The sequence below is a fragment of the Labrus bergylta genome, chromosome 1 (genome assembly GCF_963930695.1).
Source record: "Labrus bergylta chromosome 1, fLabBer1.1, whole genome shotgun sequence".
NCBI classification, from domain to species: Eukaryota; Metazoa; Chordata; class Actinopteri; order Labriformes; family Labridae; genus Labrus; species Labrus bergylta.
The window spans coordinates 6,629,945-6,652,619 of NC_089195.1; the positions used below are offsets into that span (position 1 = coordinate 6,629,945).

At 39.2% G+C, this 22,675-nt stretch overlaps 1 protein-coding gene across 1 annotated transcript; it reads right to left on the reverse strand.

Annotated features, from left to right (window-relative positions):
* Nucleotides 1-724: 724 nt before the first annotated feature.
* Nucleotides 725-22,124, reverse strand: npepps (aminopeptidase puromycin sensitive). The gene is made up of 23 exons (XM_020639616.3): nt 21,879-22,124; nt 18,150-18,234; nt 17,920-17,997; nt 17,660-17,781; nt 15,830-15,937; nt 14,304-14,504; nt 14,112-14,208; nt 13,989-14,022; nt 12,471-12,585; nt 11,701-11,865; nt 11,268-11,372; nt 11,132-11,192; nt 10,937-11,046; nt 10,082-10,145; nt 9,803-9,942; nt 6,703-6,837; nt 5,764-5,983; nt 5,537-5,679; nt 4,788-4,844; nt 4,562-4,669; nt 3,911-4,066; nt 3,222-3,269; nt 725-2,846 (listed from the first exon to the last, which is right to left on the reverse strand). Exons 1-23 carry the CDS (start codon nt 21,999-22,001, stop codon nt 2,700-2,702), a joined length of 2,622 nt encoding a protein of 873 aa, XP_020495272.2. The 5' UTR covers nt 22,002-22,124; the 3' UTR covers nt 725-2,699.
* Between the last annotated feature and the right edge of the window lie 551 nt (nt 22,125-22,675).

Here is a 22,675-nt window from a genome sequence, read left to right on the forward strand (position 1 = left end):
ATCCAATAGGTCTTGCTGACATTCTAAAGAACTGAAAACTTTACAAAATGACTGAAACTTATGAATTTAAGAAATATTTAGTTTGAATTAATATTATTTTTTGGATTGTATTATTCTTATACGTATTTTAAAATTCCATAAATAATTTATATAGAATCTTTTTTTTGCTTGCGCACATAATTTTGACCTCAGGAGTAGACTTTTGACTTAACATCAAGAGCAGTCTTTATTGTTTGATGTTAGTCTGTTTACATGGCCTGCTTGCTTTACTTTCTGTTGTAAAGCACCTTTTTTTTAACCTATATTGTATTATTAATAAATAGTTATAATAAAGGAAAACCTGTCAAGAGCTTCCATCTAATGAGAACATGAGTCATGACATCCATTGATTTCCCCAGATGGGGACAGTTCTGCAGGTTAGGAATATATCTTTGACTTTTCTTATGATATTTCCCAACAGAAAATAATTAGTATGATAATGTTGAAGGTCGCAGGCTCACTGTGTTTTTGTGCAGTGTATGCTATTTTCAGTAGACTCTTCTCAAGATGCTTAGGCATAGAAACATGGACCACATCAACTTTTGACACAACTCGGACCTAAACCAGAATTCTAAAACAAATGACACTACAGCCCAACACTGTATTGGCAGACAGATTGGAAAATACTATTTTAAACATTTGCATGGTTATAAAAGGTTTAAAATATGTTGTATGACAGGTACTGTATCATCAAGTGTTACTTTATTGGACAGCATATTTACGATTGCCTTGGCATCACTGAAGTCAAGCTGTCCTGCTCGACAGCTCATTAAGAAGCACAAAAACATCCAACATGTTGAACTAAATTCAGATTCATTAGAAAAAGACAAGAAAACGTCTCAGCATGGTCGACACAAAAATCAAGCCGCCAAACGCTGCCTGAAGGTTTTCTACAGACACTTTATGAAAGCAAAAAAAGTGTAGACATTTAAACTTTCCTTCTGAAATCATCTTAGTCAATCTGTCACCATTCTTTATTCTCATTAGGTTTAACTCAGCTGTTATATTTATATTTACACATTCATCAGTTTCAGTGCTGCTTTAACCATTTGTAATCCGGTATGATCATTTCCTCGCCTGAGAAATCATACAAAATAAATTACAAATCTGTTTCCAGACATGCACACTCACACCTCAGTCATCAAAATCAACTGGTACTAATTTCACATCATTGTTTTTTTTTATAATCCTTTATCACTTTAATGGACACCAACTGTAGTTTAAACAAAACAAAACAAAAAACAGAAAAAGAAAAAAAACAACAACAAATGTTCCAGGATGGGAGGGGGGGGGGGGGGAAGAGTCTTGACAACAGGTTGGATGACTTGGTCGGTATATTTTCAAAAACCACATCAAATTGTAAATTCTATAATAGATATACTCGTTCAACAAGTCTGCATAATCTGTCACATTAGATACATTTGACGGTATGTGGAAGTCACTATCACCACTTCAGTGTTTAAATATGAACTGCAAACCAGTTGACCGATTTAAGGCTTCCGAGGTTTGACAGCGCTGTCACGTCGATCTGTCACGTCCACAAAAAGTCAACTGGACTGGGCCTCCACCCTAATTGAGAGGCGTTTCCTGATGTAACTTCAGATAAAAAGGCCCCAAAAAGTAGTGTTGATCTTTTTTTTTTTCTTCTTCCCTCAGAATATAAGATTATCTCAACATTTAAATAAATCACTGCATCTGATGTCTTATAAAACACGCTGATATCTTCATTTCAGTGAGAAAGAAAACAGGGGAGTTTAAATATGTTGATTCAACTCTGAACAGAGCTCTTTGTGTGTGTGTGTGTGTGGTGGTGGGGCTCTGTGGTGGAAACGGGTAACCATTAACTTTTTTGTTTAATTTGTTTAAAAGAAACATTGTCTGCAAAAAAAATGCTTGCATTTTACAGTTTACAATGTAGTACCATGCTAGCTCTGCTCGCTTCGTCCTAACCGTTTATTAGCAAATGGAGAATCAGTGCTGTTGGAAACTACGACACACACACTACTGTTTTAACCCCATTCTGCCCTGAGGCCTTCTGCTTTCACCCAATCACGACGCCCAAAAGAGAAGAAAAAGGAGGTGTGAACCCTTAATGAGAGCGAGGATGGGAAAATGAATAAAAAAAAATAACAAATTGTTTGTACAGAAAACAAACAGAAGTCAACAAAGCAGCCAATGCAGAAAAAAAATCCCACTTCATGCATTTTAAATTTGGGCAGCAGGAAAAAAAAAAAAGGGGAGGATGGAGAAGATACACATTTCTCTCAGCAACAGAGCAGAGATGGATGAGGGAGTGCATACAGGGCAGGTGATGAAGAGTGCATTAGCAGAGTTGGCGAGAGACGGGATGTTCTGAGATGAAACATTACTTTAGGGCAGAGTGGGGCTAAAACTACATTCCTGGTCAGACTAAAATGGATCTGCTTGGTTAACATACAAAGAGTCTCTTTGTGTTTCCAACACTTTGTTAAATTCTTGGCTTTGCCATCCTTCTTTCTGACAGTTTCTTTAGAGAAATGAAGCCTGCTGTAAAGTACGCTCTGGTCTCCCGCCTTGCTCCTTATTGAGAGGGGTGGCCGAGGCAGCTATGATGCTGGGAGGTCCGCGCTCGAGGGAGGGGGGATGGGGCTGGAGGAGGCGGAGCAGGGGGTGGTGGCGGCTCAGACGGGGGGAGCTTTGCGCTGCAGTAGATACTGGTTGATGTCTTCTGCGTCGCGTTTCAGCCAGGCTGCATTGAGGAGGATGTTCTCACAGCACTGCTGCACCGTACGCTCAGCTGCTGGCGCTGGGTGACTCTCAAAGAAACTCTGCTCAACACAAACACAGGGAGAGGGAACCATAACTGAGAAATGATGTAACAAGACAATGTCATGTCTCTACTGGTACGTTGGGAGAAATTATAATGTTTGAGTTGACTTTAAAATCAGGCCCTCATTCTCTGAAAGCAAATAAAGGATTTTATGAAAAAGGAAGAGATAGTATGTGAAAATAATCTCTCAATTTAAGTTTCCATTCAAACAAAATTCAGCTCCTTTCAGTAATGGAAAGTTATCATTTTCAAAAGAAAATAAGAATAATCTGAAATGTTGATTAAACCAGAATGAGAAACACAACCCTTCCCTCAAAACAAACTAATGAAAAAGCAATAATAAAGTGATCAGGAGTTCTGTGAAGTATCTCACCTTCACTTCAGCAGCCATTTTATCGATAGCAAATCCGTCAACTGTGAGCTGCAGAGGACAAGAGACAAGTGTGAACAAACAAAAAACGCACACACTGAGGTACTCTGTAGACATAAACCACAACCTGCAGCCTTTTTTTACAAATACACTCCTGAAAATCTCGAGGCAAGTCATGATGAGAAAAGGAAAACATGGACATGGTGGACGAAGCAACAGAATCTGACTGCACAATGACAGTTTTTAATCTTTATATCAATTCTATAATCTATCACATGTAGTCACAGAATGAATGAGTGGTTAGGGACATCCTTTCAAGCAATACAAAAGTTTCATTTCTTACATGCCGATTGCACCAGTCCCTAACCGATAGCCTGAAATAAACGCCGGCACCCTCTTCCACTTGCTCGTGGTGAATTTTCTTGAAAATGTCCTTCTGTCTTCAAACATTGTCTCAGCTCAATTTCATGTGGAATTTTTACCAGGGAGTGGGCAAGAAAAGTCCCGATGAAGAATTGGCCGTTTGCATTCACACATACAGCTCACCCTGAAAATTGTTCTTAAATGTTTTAGGAGATTTGTGTACGTGTGAAGTGAAAACACCATAAATGTGAGCAAAATAAACGGATTCTTTTCTGAGTCACTTGTGTCTGTGCTGGGGTAGAGAATTTACTCATACACTGGCAAGTTACCTTGATGAGTCGTGATATGAGGAAGCCACCCTGGTAGCGGTTGTAAAGCTCCTCCCAGTTGTCTTTTACAAACTTCCAGGCGGCTTTCCGGCCTTGTTTACTGCTGCCTGCCACGCCCCCGATTACTGACACTGTGTCCTGCGGACGAACTTCTTCCTGTGGGGGGGATAAAGTCAGAGAGAGGTTAGCTGTACATGCAGTCACCTGATGCATAGTGGTGTAAATCACTAGTTTCATGAGGATATCACATTAAATCCATTCTTTGGTACTAATGTTTCAAAGTTCAGCTAGCTGAAAACTGAGAAATAAGTGTGCAGTGGGAGTTTCAAAATAAAGGAGTATCTTAACGATGATGGCGTAGATTGAGGATATGACATCGGATTGATTGGATCATTGTTCAACCAATCGATGGGTCGATACAGATTGATGGATACATGTATCACATCAGCATTTTTTTATGTGGGGAAATCTTATCAGTAACTATTTTGACATGTTGTAAAAAATAAACCTACTCATGGTTTAAATAAGAACTTGGTTTGATTTTCTTTAAACAAAAACTGCACAATGAACAGAACTTCTTTCATTTCTGCCGTCATGCGTAAAAACAAATAGGTTAACTGTGTTACATTTAGTAAATGTGACAATGTGTACCGAGAGGGCGAAGGTGAGGACTTTCTGGATGAGATCAGGGGCAGAGATGGCACCAAGCACTCGCTCGATACGGTTTTTTTCCTCCTGCATGTCGGCCTGTTTGTGGAGCTAAAGGAGGGAAAACGACAGATTAGATATTTAGGTGAGTCATAGTGAGGGAAAAACTATCCCATTTTGTGTAATTGTCCCTGAAGGTATCTTTGTCACATTAAAGCTGCATATTTACCTTTAGCATTGTGTCCAATGTGGCACTGTCTCCATGCTTCAGCACTGTTAAGTATACCTTAAAGAAGAAGAAATACATGGCATGTTAGTCGATGTAGCTGTAAACATGGATAGGGTGACCAGGTGCCAACAGGTCTGGGACAAGGAGTATGTTTGTGTGGGATAATGTGGGACATGACACCGCAATGCAGAGAGGGTTTTACATATCGATAGAACGTTGGCGAGAACTTGACCTTATGTGTGGGCTCCAGGCCATGGTGATAGACCTCTCTTGCTTTCTACACAGCAATTAGATAAAAGCCAGCCAAGTCTCAATTTGCTGGATGTGGGACAAGTGGTGAAAATGCTGTGCTTTGTTTACTGTTGTGTGTGAACCCGAGGACATTCACAAGATTTCCAGTTTTGAGAGTCAGCACTCTGGTTGTTGGTGAATGGATTCTGTTAGTGTTGTTTTGTACATAATGATGCTCTCCACACACTCTAGGAACAAATCTGTTGATCTATAATTATTTGTCATCATATGTGGGGCCTCTGACATTTTCAAAATCTGTTAAGTTCTCAAAAATATTTTAGCGTGTGCTAGGCATCAGACAGGATAAGATGGACCAAGGGAGCAACATCTTCCATGAGGCAGGAAGTGGCAAACAATTCACAGCAGAAAACAAAAAACTTGTCAAGTCTGCAGGTTGCTCACAATTAATCGCTGTGAAAAACAGTCAGAACTATTGTGTGAGTTTTATGTTTGCTCACCGGGCTCCTGAGGTCTGCAGGCAGGACCTGTTTGCCATCGACATGGTCCCTGAATCTCCTTCTGGCTTCCTCAAGTGTGGGTTTGTGTCCGGCTTTCCCCAACTTCCCCAGAACCAGCCCTCTGAGCAGGGCGTCCAGGTGACCTGCAGGACGAAGAGTTAGTAATCGTCTCAAGAGGACTGTATAGTAAGATTTGAACTCTGTGACAGTCTGTTCGTACTCCTCACCTTCCCCTGGTTTGCTGTCCCAGCCGAGCTCCATGCCGATAGGGGTGAAGAGGTCTCTGATGAACTCTTGGATCTCCTCGTGGAAGTCGGTGTGGGACAGTAGCGAGGACAAAACTCCCAGGTTGCAGCTGAGGTCGCTCCACACTGTGTAGTTTGGCTCGTTGACAAACGCCTCCATCAGCTTCAGCACCTCCACAGTGCTGATCATACCTGCACGAGACTGAAACCAAAAACAATACTAAGATGAAAAATGTATCAAGAATACAAGCAAAGTGCTTTAAGTAAGTTAACTTCAGTACTATCTCGCTTATGTCTCAAACTAAAGGTAATAAAGCAAACGAAGAAGTTGCTCAACAAAAAGAAACATGACGAGAGTTGCAAGAAATATTTCTGTATTCCACATAGCAAAAAACAAAACGGATGTCTAATGGAAATCCTTTTGGTAAATAATACAAATTTTTACTTCTACATTTTGATTTGGTGATTTTTTTTACAACTGATGTGAAAATAATCCTCCAGCCAACGGCATGTGCATCACTGAAGTCAGACGCATAAAATAATAAATGTGTTGAAACAGTAAGAAAGCTCAACCTTTTAAAGATATTTTCACTCTTATTTGATTTCAGAGCTGTGATACACCTATTAAGGCAGCAGCTACAATCCATACAGTCGATATTTCATTATAGAATTTCAATCACATATATTGGCTTCTTGAATTTATACCTCTTGAATTTATTTTTTCTCCAAGTCACACAAATGCTTTTAAATTCCCTTTCAGTTTCATTTGTGCTCAATGCTCACACTTATTAATGATTCCGGGCACCTAAACTCTTGTGGACTATTATATTTGACCCTTAAAGATAAAAAAGGAGATTCATGGTATTGTTTCATTACCAAGCTGTACATGTGTATGTGTGTGTTTGTTTGTGTGAGTTTTACCAGGGAGAAGAGGTCGTTCTGCAGGCCGAGTCGGTCCACAGGCTGCAGGTTGAGGTCTCTGACGCCCGGCAGCAGACTCTCCAGCATGGACGAGCTGTACTGGATACGATAGAAACCCACGGTGCCGGGGTTGATCTGTGAACAGCATGGACACAACTAGGTCAGACTGTTAGGGGAAAAAAATGTTGTTTTACCCTTTTTACCTCTCAGACAGAGTGCTTTTTATCCAGCATGGCTTAGAGTGAGGGGAACAGTGTTATCCTAATGTTAGCTTCAGGGTTTAGCAAACAATGGGCTTAACGTGATGGAAACATTTCCCCAAGCCAAGCAAACACTGATTATTCGGAGTTGGAGTTAATACATATTATGAACGAAGGAGCTCACACTTGTAAGTTCATTTTTCCCCCTCAACATCTGTAGCACTTAATTTGAAAAACAAAAAAAGATACTTGTGCCCCAATGAAAGGATGAGTGCTCACTTCTCAGTGAAGAGACCCCTCATCCCAATTATGCCCCTAGGCCCAACTACTGATTAGTTACATAACCGACCTTATGGCCCTTTGTTGCCACCGCAACCAAAACAGCATTGCCACCGTCAACAGACCCAGGCTCCGTACATGCAACGCTCATACTACCTACTCTACCACTTGGCCTGTAATGGCCCCCAGAAACTAAATGCAACTTTTCCTGGTACCAACATTAGCACATTCTACAATTCACTTAGCAGACGCTTTTATCCAGAGCGACGTACATCAGAGAGCAAGTACAACACAAGCAAGGATCTAGAAAAAAGGGAACAATGTCAGTAAGAGCAAACGATCAGCTTTGAGTCTGATTGGACACACAGGTGCTGACAGGAAGTGACCAGAGGCAAAGTGCAACATTGACGGCAGTTCTTGAGAGCTCTAATAGAGCACATAGAGAAGAATCTGTAGAGAGATCTTAGAAAGAGGACAGGGGAAGTACAGACAGGGTGAGGTGCCCCGATCACTAGCACTCACCCCCACCTGATAATGCTGTTGCTCTACCTCCCTCTGCGCCATCATTTTTATGAGGGAAGAGAGAAGAACAAACTAAATATATGGTTTTCTCCTACCTTTATTTTTCGCCCCAAACTGGCTTTATTCTTCCTCATATGAATCCATTGACTGCTTTTAACTGCCATTACTGACATCTCCCTTCTTTTGCAAATACTGTCCCAGCTCTCTCAGTAACGAAACAGCTGATCTTGCTCCCATTTCTACTGGACAAGCCCTAACTTTCCACCCTCGCTGTTCAGCTTCAATCAGTTCTACCATATAAACTATCCACCGACTCGCAGACCATAACACCAGGTCAGCCCTCAGGGGTGAGCAAACTCTTTCCTACGTCACAGGTTTTCCTCCCAAATCTACCTGCGTCTCCCAATCATGAGTGCTCTTTAAATGGCCTGACTGGTGCCTGCTTAAAAATCCTTTGCATGTCTCTACCTCAGGGACAAACAGAACAGCTACAATCTTATCCTGATCACATCCTGTAATCACCTGTTGTCTTTTATTTTTTGCCGCTAAGCTTTTCAACACCTGGTTATGTTGCCATGTATATCAACCTTGAGACAGATTAATCTTACAACCTGACATACTATGCCTCAAAGTAGCTATCTCTGAACACTTAAATAATGTTGGGAGCCTCATGACAAGAAGAATTTGGAGGAATTATTTTATAGCTCAGTCAGTATCATGTGTATGAAGCGTTAATCACTATCAGTTCTTTGTTCATACTCTTAATGTCCTGATGACTGTTGTTCAACAGCTGTGGTAATTCACAAGTTACACCAGAGAGATTGCGAACCAGTCGACATGTGACAACAGCAAAACGTTTACTCCCACATACTGTACCAGGAAAAAGAAAGATTGAATAACACAACACAAACAACTGTCCCCTTTTTAGCATTCTTGGTTCTCTAAATACTGTCAACTTTGTCCTGTTGATAGAGGAAGTGTGGGTAAGTCTGTGATTACCACATCCTCCTCCTCTCTTTCTCTCTACTACAGAAACAGAAACTGTCTCGCCTGTGAACTATTCACTTCTATCTTTGACCCTGTTTAACATGTTTTCTTGACGAATTAACATTGACATGTATGGGTTGTCAACATTTACCTTTATTACATTTGTTTCAACATTTTCAACACTTACTTCAATACACGATACAACATGTTAAAAAAAACAATAAACCTTTAAAAGTTTCATAGCTTTCTTTTTTTTTTAAAGAAGCTTAAAAAAATAAGTAATATTATTTACCAAAGGCTGCCACTACTGAGAGAGAGAGCGAGAAGTGGTGGTCTATTCATATTCACAGGTCAGTTCAGCTAGATTACAAGTGATATTTGAGATGGATTACTTCATAAAGGGTGTATCCTTTGATTATTACCAGTCTCGTATCACAGTTCAAAATTCTGGTATGGTGACAAACCCAGTTTGTATGTACATGACCTTTTCTCAAATATGGCCACAGCCTTGTGTGAAGACAGACTTGTAGAGCAGCATTATGAAAAGATAGTGTTTTCAAAATGTATAAAGCAAATATGTTTTTTGATTAAAAACAAAAAGTACACTTTCAGTTAACAATATTCACTTTACATCTGTACTGGACACCTTAAACATACTGGTTTTAAAAGCTCTGCCTAATTTTTCGTATTAGTGAAAATGTCCAGAATTCAGACAGAAAGGTGTCAGCAGAGGCATGGGGGGCAGAGAGGGCTCAGAAATGTAATCTACTGTATTAGAGTAATTTTCTTTTAACTTTTAATTCACTCTAATCTACTTCTCTCTCTGAATTATTGTCTCTCAGGAGGTTATTACAATAATTTCATAGGTCAGTTCTCACACATACTTATGACTCTTACTGCACCCCATTTGGAGTTTTTATTTTATATACCTTTCTAAATCTGCCCTTAGTACAAAGAATAAGAGACTGCATGTGTCTGGTACCACTGCTTAGAAGCTGGTATCAAGAAATAAAACGTAGACTTGTATAATCATCCGAGCTGCCTACTCAGCTAAATTTCCAAGATAAACTCAAATATCAGCTTGTGTTGGAAGAACTGTGACTGGAGCTCACCTTGACCCACTGGTCGGGCCCGATGCCGCTGAGGGTGATGGTGGTCTCCAGTCTGTCCAGCAGAACCTTGAGCTTAGTGCATTTTGGGTCATCGCTGGTACAAATGCTAATGGGGACCATCCAGCTGGGGCAATCCTCACCTGAACAACAGACACATCAAAAAGCCAATGAGACGTTAGCGAAGCAAATCTACCAAAAGGAATGAGCTACATTATTGGAAAAGGGATAGGCATCTGTAACAACTGCGGAGAACACTAAATGGCGTCTGTAAATCCTCACCGTTGTGCGGTCCACTGGCACAGAACTTCTTCTGAGACATCTTCAGGATGCGATCGTCACCTTGCTATTGAAAAACAAACAAACCTTATAATCAGTGTGAAAAAGAGAATCTTAAAACAGGATACAACATGACAACAAGTAATACGACATACACATTCACCTCTCAAGGTGAAGAAGTTAGATTAACTTTTCTTTACAAAACCAAAAAGGTAAAGAAGTAATAGATTTATTTTTCATAACGGGTAAATCGTCAATTTTTAATACCAGAGTTTTTTTTTTTTTCACCACAAATGACAAAGTTTGTTAAATGCTTCGGAAGATTGCTTCACCTGGCACTGGCTGTAATAGCTGCAATCCTTTGGGAGAAATCCAATTATAGTGCTTGTTTTTGTTACGGACACGCTCAGATTGTTATCCTAAGTTTCTGACAACATAACAGAAAGGATCCTTTCAGTGATAGCCTTTTTGTTAAAAACTAATTTAAAGAAAACAAAAAATAAAAAGCACTACTTTGCTCTTTTAAAAGCCACCAGACTCCATTCAACAAAACAGTATTTTTTGCAGTTCCTTTTCTGAAGGTGCACTCACACTAGTCAATTTTTACCATGCCCAAGCATGACTGTCCCCGTAAGTCCAGTTTGTTTAAATAATGCGAATGCTCTGTACTGTGCTCAAGCACGGTACACTTCCTTGGCCATGGCACGGTTGGAAGAGGTGTGCTTCGGCAGGGTACGGTTGCACATGCATGTGCACGAGCACAGGAATGCAACGTGTACATAAATCCTTAAAAGACTCTCAAGTAGTCTATTCAACTTCCTGTGACTGATCAAACAGCTCATTTCCAGTGGAGCTCACCTGTTCCTGCTCTACTTCTATTATAGGGAAGCCCATCTGCTTGGTCCACGAGCCCATCACTGCAGCGATGGGTTTCCCACTGGCCTGTTCCAGACAGTCCCATAGGTCCTCTGTGGAAGACAGCCAGGAGTGAGAAGATTAAGAAACTGTGAAACCAATTTACACGACTGTAAATCGCTTCTGGCATGTTTGTACCTGTTGAAGCATTTTTATGTTGGAACTTCAAAAGATAGGCGTTCATTCCTTTCCTGAAATCCTGCAAGGAAAGTGTCAAAAATCAATCTTAATGAAGGAAATGCTGGGAGCAATTTGACAGTGTTAGATAACCGACCTCGTCTCCTATATAGTTGTGCAACATGCGGATCACAGATGCTCCTTTGCTGTAAGAGATGGCGTCAAAGATTTCATCGACCTCTGATGGATGGCCCACGTTCACCTGGAGCAGAAAAAAATACACCAGAAACCTTGAGTTGAAGAGTCTGAAGGAAACTTTTGAGGTGTTACACTGATTGAATACAACACTGTTTCATAAAACGTTGTGATGCTGTGTTCAGAGCAAGGCAAGTTTGTTTATTGAGCACCATTCACATATAAATATATAAAGATCATTAAAAGATATATGACTGTGCAAAAGTAGGACAAAAATACAAAATATATTCAAATTGACAAAATTGATCACGTTGTTGCCATGATGATGAAATATCAGTTGTTAAAGACCAATGATTCAGCAGCTTGCACTATAGTAAGTCTAAATCCTTCCTCACCTCTATAGGATGGCTGCTGTCCAGTGCGTCCAGGTCCAGAGCTCGGGTGTAGTCTGCTGAGACGAACTGGGTCCAGATGTCGTACTCTGGGAAGCAGTGATCCACACACAGATACTCGATCCAGGACGCAAATCCCTCATTAAGCCACAGATGGGTCCACCATTCCTATATAAGCACACAAGCACGCACACACACACACACACACACATGGAAATTACAGATTGGCAGTTCATATCTTCTCCCCTGTTACACCTGTCCGCCATGTGAAATGCATGGCGGCAGAATGGTGGGGTGAGGTCGTTCCTACTATCAAAATGGTATCAAGCTTTCTATTCTGGCAGACTCACTGAACAATCAACTACTTTCTGCTGCTGGAGAGGCAATCGACTTCCACAGAAATAGGGTAATTATTCCCCCAAAAATGTTTAAACCTTTATTCTTTCATTAAGAAGGTGGAATGGCCTTTTGTGTGTTGCACACATAGTGCAGTTGCACTCAGATGCCTTCAGTGGGCACCAAAACGCACTAAACAGAATCAGGTTCAAGGTTACTATATCTGTACCTGTGCTTTAGGTCTTTTTTTAAACAACTTCTATTTGTTATTTCATAACGTGTTCTAGCCGGTATTGCTATAGTTTTCAATAGTTCTTATTATGACTTTGGCTATCATATAGTTATTCTTTTTTTATCTGCTCACAACATTTACTTATAATTGACTGTCTGAAGTTATTTTAGGTACAAATAACTGATGCAGCATAATGGCAGGTTACCATGGTGACCAAGTTCCCAAACCACTGGTGGGCGAGTTCGTGTCCGACCACCAGTGCCACCCACTGCCTGGAGGACGAGCAGGAGTTCTTGGGGTCGATGAGAAGAGCTGTCTCCCTGAAAAACAAAACAAAGAAAGAACAGAAAGTCGAGGTTAAGACTGAAGGTAGACACTTCATTTGGTGGATGAACGAGTGACTGGTAGCAGCCGGTACTGATAAGTAGGGGATAATTAAAAAGGAGAGCCTTGAAACTATAGGTTTTTTTTTTTTTTTTTATCATTATTATTTGCTATATTTCAACAGTTAAAAACAATTAATCAATAATTGCATGTTTGAAATTCTATTATTTTGCATTTCAAAACAGCAATTATTATGCTTAATTTTGTACTTTTCTAAGCAAAGGGTAATTTACGTCCTGTACGGATAAAAACATATTTCATTGTGAAAGAAAATAAAGAACATACAGTAGATGAAAAGTAACAACATTGTCTTAAGGATGGAAAATGGAACTTGCTACAGATGGAAAAGTCCAGAGTAAATGAAAATAGCTAAAGGGAAGTAAAAAAGTGAAATGTCATAAGGTGTTTGTTACTTATGGCCTGTCAACTGAATTGTCAGAGTTTCTCACAGTGAAAGTGAAATAAGCTATTCAAACAGGCAGCTGTGATGCTGTTTTCCATCTCTGTGGCTGAGACGCTACGGGGGCTTAATCAAGATGTAAGGAAGCAACCTATTATAAATCGCTTATTTTACAGATTAACGGCCGCAACCAAAAGATCTTTAATCTAAAATGATGTAAAACTGAGACGAGCAACAAATCTCATGAGTGAGCTTTGAAATGTTTAGATAAAGGCACATAATCGGCAAGAGACAAATGTTTAAAACATTACAAAACTCATCTTTAGCACTTGAAAATACATATTGATGCATACGTGAATCTTTCAATGATTTCACTCAAATTGACAATATTTATTTTTTATTTTCAGACTTATTTTCGAAGGCTTTTTAAATGTATACAGGACTTAATGGGGCAAATGACACATTGGGCTGTATTGGAAATAAACCAGTAATACATGATTATTCATTATGAAGTTAAAACTACGATACACTCTTAAACACATAGACTTTGAACCACCTAAAAGGGACATTGAGTAACTTTAGAGTACTTAAGTGCTGCAATTAATGATTAACCTGTTGATTCTTTTCTGTGATTAAAAAATGAGTCATTTGGTTGATAAATTATAGATATTTCATCATCCGATATCAAATTCAGAGGGAAAAAAAACAGAAAATATTCAAATTCAGAAAGCTGAACTCTGAGATGTTTAACTCTTCTTTGAACTGTTTTTTTTTTTTAATTAGATGAATATAACATTTGACAAGTTCTTGATAAATTGTTGCAGCAGTAGAATATTTCTTAAATGTTGCCACATATGGTTGGTTAATTAAACATGTTAATTTTTCCATTTTGTTTAAAAATAAAATAGTGTGTAATGGTCTAGAGAAAGTTGAGCTAACCTGTAGGTAACAAGGCCCCAGTTTTCCATGGCACCTGAAAGGAGGAAGAAAACCATATTTAGTTTCAACATTTTAAGATGAAATATCTCATTAGTTGATGTAGGCTGACTGACAGCAACTCACCAGCAGCAAAATCAGCAATAGCTATGAGATCAATTTTAGGCAATGGATAAGGAACATTGAAGTAGTCTTTATAGAAAGGTAAGGTCTTAGTCGCAACCTGCAAAACAGAAAAACAAACTTAATAAAAGGATCAAAACAATGAATGACATTCTAATATTTTTGTTTGATCTATTTTCTACACAACATCCTCACCTCCAGTGCAAATTTCCCTTGTTCTGCCCTCCCGACAGGTGTGTAGACGCGCACTGTTATACCGTCTGATGATTGGCTCTCCACAAAATCATATTCACCGATGACAAAAGCTACAAGGTACGTGGACATGATGGGTGTGGTGGCAAATTTCACTTCCACAAGATTTTCATCCTCTGGATATGGCTTTCGATCAATGACATTCTAGAAAAGTGAATGAGCAAAGAGGAATTCAAAGGAACAGATTACAGACGACAAAGCATAATATTAGTAATACTGTGCTTATGCACGACTCTTCATAGTAGATCATTACCAAAGAGTAAACAGTTATTATTTCATATCCTTATAAATCAGTCCCCACAGGATTTTGTAGGCTTTTCTGTAATTTTTCATGGCAACTATTATCTAATCTAATTAAAATTAGATGTTAAATTGAAACCTGAATGAAGCCTAATCTTATTAGTTTTTGTCAACAATGGAGCTCTATGGAATCAGAGAGAGAGAGCATTTTTAGAAGGTAGTGCAATTTTTTTTTTGGAGTTCTAAAAGATTTGTTGAGAAAAGGAGAAAATCAGTATACAAACAGACTCATCCTTTAAATATCAATGCTGACATGTATGGCATATTTCCGCATGTGTGCTGATGTTTACACCCTGCCGTTACAACAGATGAATTAAATGCAGCATTGTGTTGCAGTGGGCTTTAAAGGTCACACTTTACTTGCTGAGAAAATACATTTCAGCAGGTACGTGATGACAAAAGGTCAAGAGCTGGACCAGCATCGATGTGTGCAGGGCTTGGCCCTGCTGGCCGGACTAATCAAATTCCTGCGCTGGATGGTCTGCAATTTGACTGAAATGATTGATGTAACTTCATAACATTATCTCAGGTTATTGAAGTGTAATATTCTGAGGTAATTTATCTTTTTTAATTGAATTTTGTTGTCCGTCTTGTGGAAAATTCATTTGGATCGGATATCTGACACAACAGGAGCAGAAAATAAAACAAACAACATTCTAAAAATGACAGACTGCATTCATGTCATCAGAATTTTTTGTTAGCTTCATCATCAACCCTCAATTGAACCCTGTTAGCCTGGAGCGGTGTGTGTGTGTGTGTGTGTGTGTGTGTGTGTGGGGGGGGGGTTGTCTGAAATAATCTAAACCAGATGATGTTTTCTGATGCAATTAAGCTGAAAACGCCTTCAGCTGAAATCACTGAGACAGGACAGAGTCTGATAAACCCAAAAAGATGTTTCTTATGACGAGCATCCTCATTTGATTTGTACAGTAGTAACACTTCACATGGAGTTAAATAGATAAAATAAGAGAGCAGTATAATATGCAGTGACTGTCTGCCCTCTATTACGTAAACGTCTAAGAGAAAAGAGAAGGAAGAGAGAGGAGGGGAAACACACACTCACAAACATAACCACAGATACACATTAAAGAAACTCAGCAGTAGAAAGAGACTCAGGCGGTCTTGGGTCTGCCGTTTCTCTTAGGGAGAAGTAAACACATGACACGTACCATATTTGACAAGGCTACCCGGTCCTTGGGAACTATCAGAGCGATGTCAAAGGTGGCTTTGATAGCTGGCTCATCCCAACAGGGGAAAGCTCTGCGAGCATCTGTGGCCTGGAGGGAGAGAGTGAGAGAGAGCGAGAGAGAGAGAGTGAGTGAGAGAGTGAGAGAGTGAGAGAGTGAGAGAGTGAGTGAGAGTTAGATTGAGATCAGATTGTTTAGATGAGGTGAGCTTCTGCATCTTGAAGTTCATTTTGAAATGATTTTCTGCCTGTTGTTATCACATTTCTTTTGTCCTATTGATAGGACTCCAGAACAGAGCTGAAGCGCTGAACAACTTTGGTCGAGCAGGAGGAAGCGTGTTCAGCACTGGTGATTGTTTCTGTGTTGATATAGCTACATCATGTATAAGGATGTCAGTGTTTCCCGCGGTGCTTTATAGTTAAGTCGGCAGCTTTAACTACCCCTGTGAAAAACAAACACATTGTCATTTCAGTCTATTAAATTTATATTTACTTTAGTGATTTGAAGTCTTTCACACAGAAACATGTTAAGTGTTGTTTCTAATGCCACTTTTCTCCGTTTCATCTCACTGTGTCTGAGTGCAGGTATGAGCTGGAGGTTACGTGTGACATGAATCTGAAACTTATCATCAGTAATGTGACAGCCTGCTGTAGTCTGGAGCTGCAGATTTAAAAAATAAAATGTTGTGACAGAGCGCTGTGTTCGCTCTGAAATCTGAAAATATAGTCCCTAAACGCATGTGCTTCCTTTGGTCTGACTTCACAGCATGTGCTGAAGCTGCACATACACACACACACACATTCGCTAAATGAACGGTGTGTATGTGTTGAACACTGTCAAAGCTTATATGAGACACAACTTGTTTCTGTTAACCACTGCAAACTTGCTATTCACAGAAAGATGTATTTTTGTTTTTTTGTATAGTCTATGTCCCTGATGGAGGACGATACATACTGTTCTTGAAATGATACAGCTGTTCACATTACAGTCAGTTGTACTTTCTAAATAAATAAGCTTCCACCTAAACTGGCAAAGTTTCCTGCAGGAATCACTGGATGTTTCTACAACACAAACTGTATTATGTTCTCTAGAACAGTAGAAAGCAGAATGCAGACAACTGTTTGGCCATTTGTGTTTACACAAACACCCAACTCAGACAATGTCAGGACATTTTTTGGAGGACAGTGCATGTTTAAAAGAGGCTTTTCACCAAGCTTTCTCAATCAGCACTGCTGCTACTGTCAGGATTGATGCATGCAAGAAATTCACCTGAGCGGAAAACTTAAAAGCAGTGCCCATATGAAAAAAACATTGCCTTTCATTATGATTTACAACAAAACAAAAAAAAAGTTTTAAAAGTAAATAGACCAAAACATTTTCTAATCATCACACAAAATGGGGCGTCATGTAGCACAGCCCAAAAGGGAGACCCTCATTTCATAGCTACATATTTTCCCGTGTGCACATACTGTGTAAACAGCAGGTGTATACCCTGCATGTGAAAAAGACTGAGTCCCTCCAACCCCCAATTATATAGCAGACACAAGTGACCTTTATCATGGCTCCACTTACCCAGAATGTTACCAATACATAGTGAAATGTTCCAATCCAACCATATAAATAAAAGGATATCTGAGTTATTGACTCATAAAAGTTACAGTCACAGCATACCAAGAAGAGTCACATGACCGTCACGCCCTTCTGTGTTGCAAAACAGGCAAGGAGTGTGTTAAGCAACACACTCAACTTTCCCAAAAGAAAACATCTAATCCCCCGGCGGCCACTCACTCACTCACTCACTCACTCACTCACCTCAAACTGTGTGACAGCAGCGTAGCGGATCTCTCCAGCAGAGGTTGTATATTTACTTCTATAGAATCCCTTCATTTTGTCGTTCAACTCCCCAACGAAGTCTATCTTCAACGTGCCGGAGCCTGGGGAGGAGAGTTGCAATGTTCATTCATCCGCGATCAGAGGCTGTAAAGTCTGTTACTCTACAACAGCTTGATGATGGAATAGTGTTTTCAAAGCAGGGACTAGAGCCAGAAGAGCCAAGTGAAACCACTTCTTACCTTTCTGTAAAGCACTAGGAAATGACAGGGTGACTTTTTCATCCTCATTTTGATAGTTGAATCCTGTCGCATTAATTTCTAGAGTAAATGAAAGAGAGGAAGAGGAAGCAAGCCATGGTTTAATGCTTACATCTAGATAAGAGATCTAATCTAATGGGAAAATGTTCATTTTGAAATAATGTCATTAATACAGTGAAATCGGCAGGAAACAGACACAGAGGAACCCTCACCTTCTCCTCCCTGTGGTGCAAAGGAAGCTGTGATTATGTCGATGTCGGCACAGTTCATCACAATCTGATTTGTGGCTTGTGTCACCTGTAAATATTGACGGAACACAACATTCATTATACTTTGTGCATTCAATTCAAATCCCAATCTACCTGGTTTATATGAATTTAAAAAATAACCTCAATCACACTATCACCCTGTCTTGACTTTGAGCATGTAAAGAAGAAGAACTGTTTTGGGTGATTTTCAGATAGCAGGGACTCTAATGAATGGACTTATTGCGGGCTAAACCTTAAGAGGCTTAAACGCAGGACTGCTCACAGATAAAGAAGTAGCTGGGGTATGAAAAAGCAGCGGTGGAAACAAAGAAAGTGATGCAAACAAGGAGAGAAGAAGACAGACTCTGAGGCTTCTGACTTGTGATGTGACAACAGCGGATGTGACTGTGAAACACAGCAGCAAACTGGGATGCCATGCAGTTTTCAAAGAGGCCAGTAATCGTGACATTCACGGTTTGTGGCACTGCTGGTTGGACGCTGTTGTTGTTTGAGAGACTTGGAGGCTGACATAGCAGCAGAGAAGCAGGAATTGTGAAACATGACAAAGATAAATGTAGATGAAATGTTTAGCACAAGAACAGAAAGTCAGATTCCATTCAAAATAGAGTGTGTCAATATTCTCCAAGTCCAGGATTCAATTTTACTTCAACTTAAAGCCCAAACTTTACTTTTGACATAAAAGTTTTTTAAGCAATTACACATACGCCAGTAAAAGAAAATTATATTCCACAACTTTTCCACTATAATCATATCTATGACAATATTCCACAAACATTACTGTTAATTGACATGGTATCATGAGACTAGTTTAAATATATTAACCATGATATAAAGCATGTGCAGTAAGAAAAACACAATTATTCTCAGCACTATTCAGTAGCACTTCTGATCACCAATCACAGAAATATGCCAGTTTAAACAGCTTAACATTGGCAAACTATACTTTTGGATTCTCGATTGTCGTTTGTGCAAATTATAGCTTAATTCATTTTAAAGCAGTCTGCTTGGTGTTTGAGATATTACTCATGCTCTTAGAATGTGTGTTATCTGAACCATTTGAACTTATCAATATAATTGCATCTGTTCTTGATAGTGACGCAGTTTCTATACAATTACTGATTGTATTGCTATTCTCTGCATGCTTTTCATCTGTTGGGTTTTTGTGATGTGTAAAATCCATAGCTTTACACGACTATATTATATTTTATATTTACTATATATACTTCAGACAACTTTAACAGGACGTATGTGTGTCTTGTGATGGAGATGGGAGTGTTAGAAACCAGGCAAAGGTGTTGGGAAAGTGAGCTAACAGGTGTCTGTTCCTTCGCAATTGAGCAATTTGTACTTGCAGGGAGCACAAAGTATCTCTCAGATATAAATGCAAAGTGGGCTGGTGTTTGCTATGTGTGATAGTTATACAGTAACTTATATCTACACTGACTTGAGGGAAAACAGCCACATCAATACCAAATGATTCACTAACCTACTAAGGCAACTGAAGGCTAACTAAAGTTAGCAATGGCAGCTTGTGTTCTTCATATTTGACCAAAATACTGTTTTCAGAACAGCTGAACTTTAACTAGAGCTGCTCTGAAAGTAAGCAATTGGAAATATTGAATCAACTTGAACTAGTTAACATGTAAAAGACAAGAACATTTAAATAATTTACAAACACAAAATGAAACCATGAAAGTTGGTTTAACATTCTAAAAATACTGTAATGTCTTACAAAGAGGAAACCGTACCAATGTCGCCAAAGCCGAGATGTTTTCATTTCTTGTGGCATGAACCTGACAATTAGTTTCATCTCATGCAGACACAAAGATTTCACTTAGCACTATGACATTTAAGTCGCTTTAATGATATTGCCAAAGAACAATTCTAAGATACTTTAAATATCTGTAAGCTTACTTTCTTGAATTCTGACCATAGGCATGGATTTGAAATAAAACACAGGATACTTGTGCCCTAAATCAAATTAAATGTATTATATAGAGATGAAAAACAGACTCCTGAGTCTGAACAGAGACATCTCTGCAAACATGAGTGAAAGTATGATTGCTTTGGCACTTAAGTTGAGGAAGGACCGTAACAACTCCAGATTCTAATAACATCAACTTGATAAGAAGTCCTCAGCAATTGCCAAAAAATGCATGCAAACTCCTGCAGACTGTCTAAATTACACAAATGTGTGCCCCATTTCTGTACCAAAACATTGCCAATATATATAGATATATAGCTATATCATTGTCTCTTGCACCAGCTTTTAGTTAAAAATATGCCTAAACATTTTTTATTTTTTTTACTCTTTGCACTTTCCAATACCATCCATTTAATATCATCCACCAAGCATTTACTATCATGAAACATGAATTTATTTGAATACAACAAATACATTTTGCCTGGGTTCTTGTGATAGTCGGGTTATATATGTCTGGTTGTGTATCGTGCACTTTGGGTTCTTTTCTGTTGAATTGTATTTAATTATTTTTAGTATTTTGCATTTGTTATGTTCTTACTGTTGTTTATGTTCTTCTGTGTTTGGTTTAGTTTGTTCTTGTTTTTGCTGTTTGTCAAAGCACTTTGTAAACCTGTGTTTTTAAAAGGTGCTATAGAAATAAAGTTATTATTATTATTAACAATTTTGACAACCTGAATTTGAAGTACGGATATTTCAGACTCATTTCTACTTTGTTCCTGCAAAATGAAGGCATTGCATGTGATACTGTCTTCAACACTGTGGTGCTGGGAGATAAGCAGTACATGGACTAAGGACATGAAAATAATTTGCATACATTAAATGGTTAACTGAAGTTTTACCAATCATGCACCTAGTCTCAAAGGGTTTCAATAGCTTACAAAGACTATCAGTGTAAAGATTAAAAAGAATTAAGGACAAAATGCGCCCTCGTCTGGCTCCATTACTGACCCCAAATAAGACTATAAACTACTGCCCCGTTTACCTGCACATAGTCTGATGGGTGTACCAATGAGATACAATGTTTACCATGTTTTTAAGAACTACCCTTTGGTTCAATTTATCAAACAACTTCCCACTAGTCATTTAAGGTCATGTTTATAACACATATCTGAATGAGTGAGTAAGGCAGGGGGTGGGAGGGGGCCACATCATGTTGCCATGATTTAGCAAACACCAGTGAGCGTTAGCGAGCCGCTAGTTTGCTGGTAAACAACTTCGGTAATCAATATCCAATTAATCGATTGTGTCTGGTGGCAATGCACCACTGCTATTAAAAGGGGTTTACCTCTGCTGGCACTCAACAAAATGCTCTTGAAACACGTCAAGAGCTCTGCTGTCAGCATGCTAACGATAATGAGACTAAGCTAAGCTAACATGAGAGTGCAAGTATGTTACTGCTGTGCTAGCTGGCTCGTTTAGCTTAGTGGCTAGCAGCAGAAATACCATGTCGTTATTTCCCCATTCATGTCCAGCCTATGAAACAAATAGCTTGTTAGCAGCAGCCAGCTAACGTTACATTAGCTCAGCTTACTTAGGTCACCAGTGCCTGGCTAATGGCTAACAGTTTCCGTTTTCAGTCAACAGAGTAAATTAGCTAGCTGCTGGTTTGACGTTAGCTGGTCAGATTACATAACAAAATCCCCGCCATGCAGACAAATCCATCCAGCTACACGCTCCGGTTCACGTACCTCCACCAGCGCCTCCAGTTTGCCCTCGAAAGTGAAGTCGATGAGGTCGGGCTTCAGACATAAGCCGTAGTTGACGGGGTACACGTCAGTCGGTAACCGTACGAAGGGCCTCCTTTCGGGCATGGTTCCTGTATTTTGGCCGGTTGCGCTAACGAAGACGGTGCTGTGTGTTACTCTAGTTATTAGTTTTATTAGTACAGAGCTGAGCAGAACAGTCGACAGTGAGGATGAACAGCAGGTAAGTGAGTCTGTGTACGAATGACAGCGGAACCCTGCGGCCCAGGAGCAACAACATCAACTGAAAGCCTGTCAGCACTGCCAGCTACACTTCTGTCCTCGTAGACCAAACAACTCAAGTTAAGCAGCGTCGAGCTACAGACACTTACGTCATCACGTTTCGGCGTACGTGACATACGCGTGCAATTATTTATGCCCCATTTATTTACCAGTTTTTATTTATTTATTCACGCATTTAATTATTTATTCATTCATTCATTTTTTTATTTATTCCAGTATTTATTTATACATTTATATATTTATTTATACTTCTGTCAGATGTCGTCCTCCATAGCAAACAAATACAATTACAATTTTCCTTTCGAGGCTTGGATTAAGACAACATGACAACACTGATGTTGACCGTCTGGGCAAGTGAACAAATTAAGTAGTTAAAATTCGGAAAATTGAATTGAAACTGTAAATACAAGTGTTTTCTTTTTATTCTTTTTATTCTTTTTTATTTTTCACTAGCACACATATAAGAATACATCAAAATAGGATTAACAAAAACATAAAAG

Bases quoted from the DNA above. Each gene is read 5' to 3' on its own strand.
- npepps (XM_020639616.3), bottom strand. From the start codon at position 22,001: ATGCCCGAAAGGAGGCCCTTCGTACGGTTACCGACTGACGTGTACCCC. The intron at 14,023-14,111 runs GTGAGTTGCTGT...TCCTCCTTTCAG, and splicing joins TATTGCTGATTTTGCTGCTG to GTGCCATGGAAAACTGGGGC. The intron at 4,670-4,787 runs GTAAATATGCAG...TCCCTCCTTTAG, and splicing joins CATTGGACACAATGCTAAAG to CTCCACAAACAGGCCGACAT.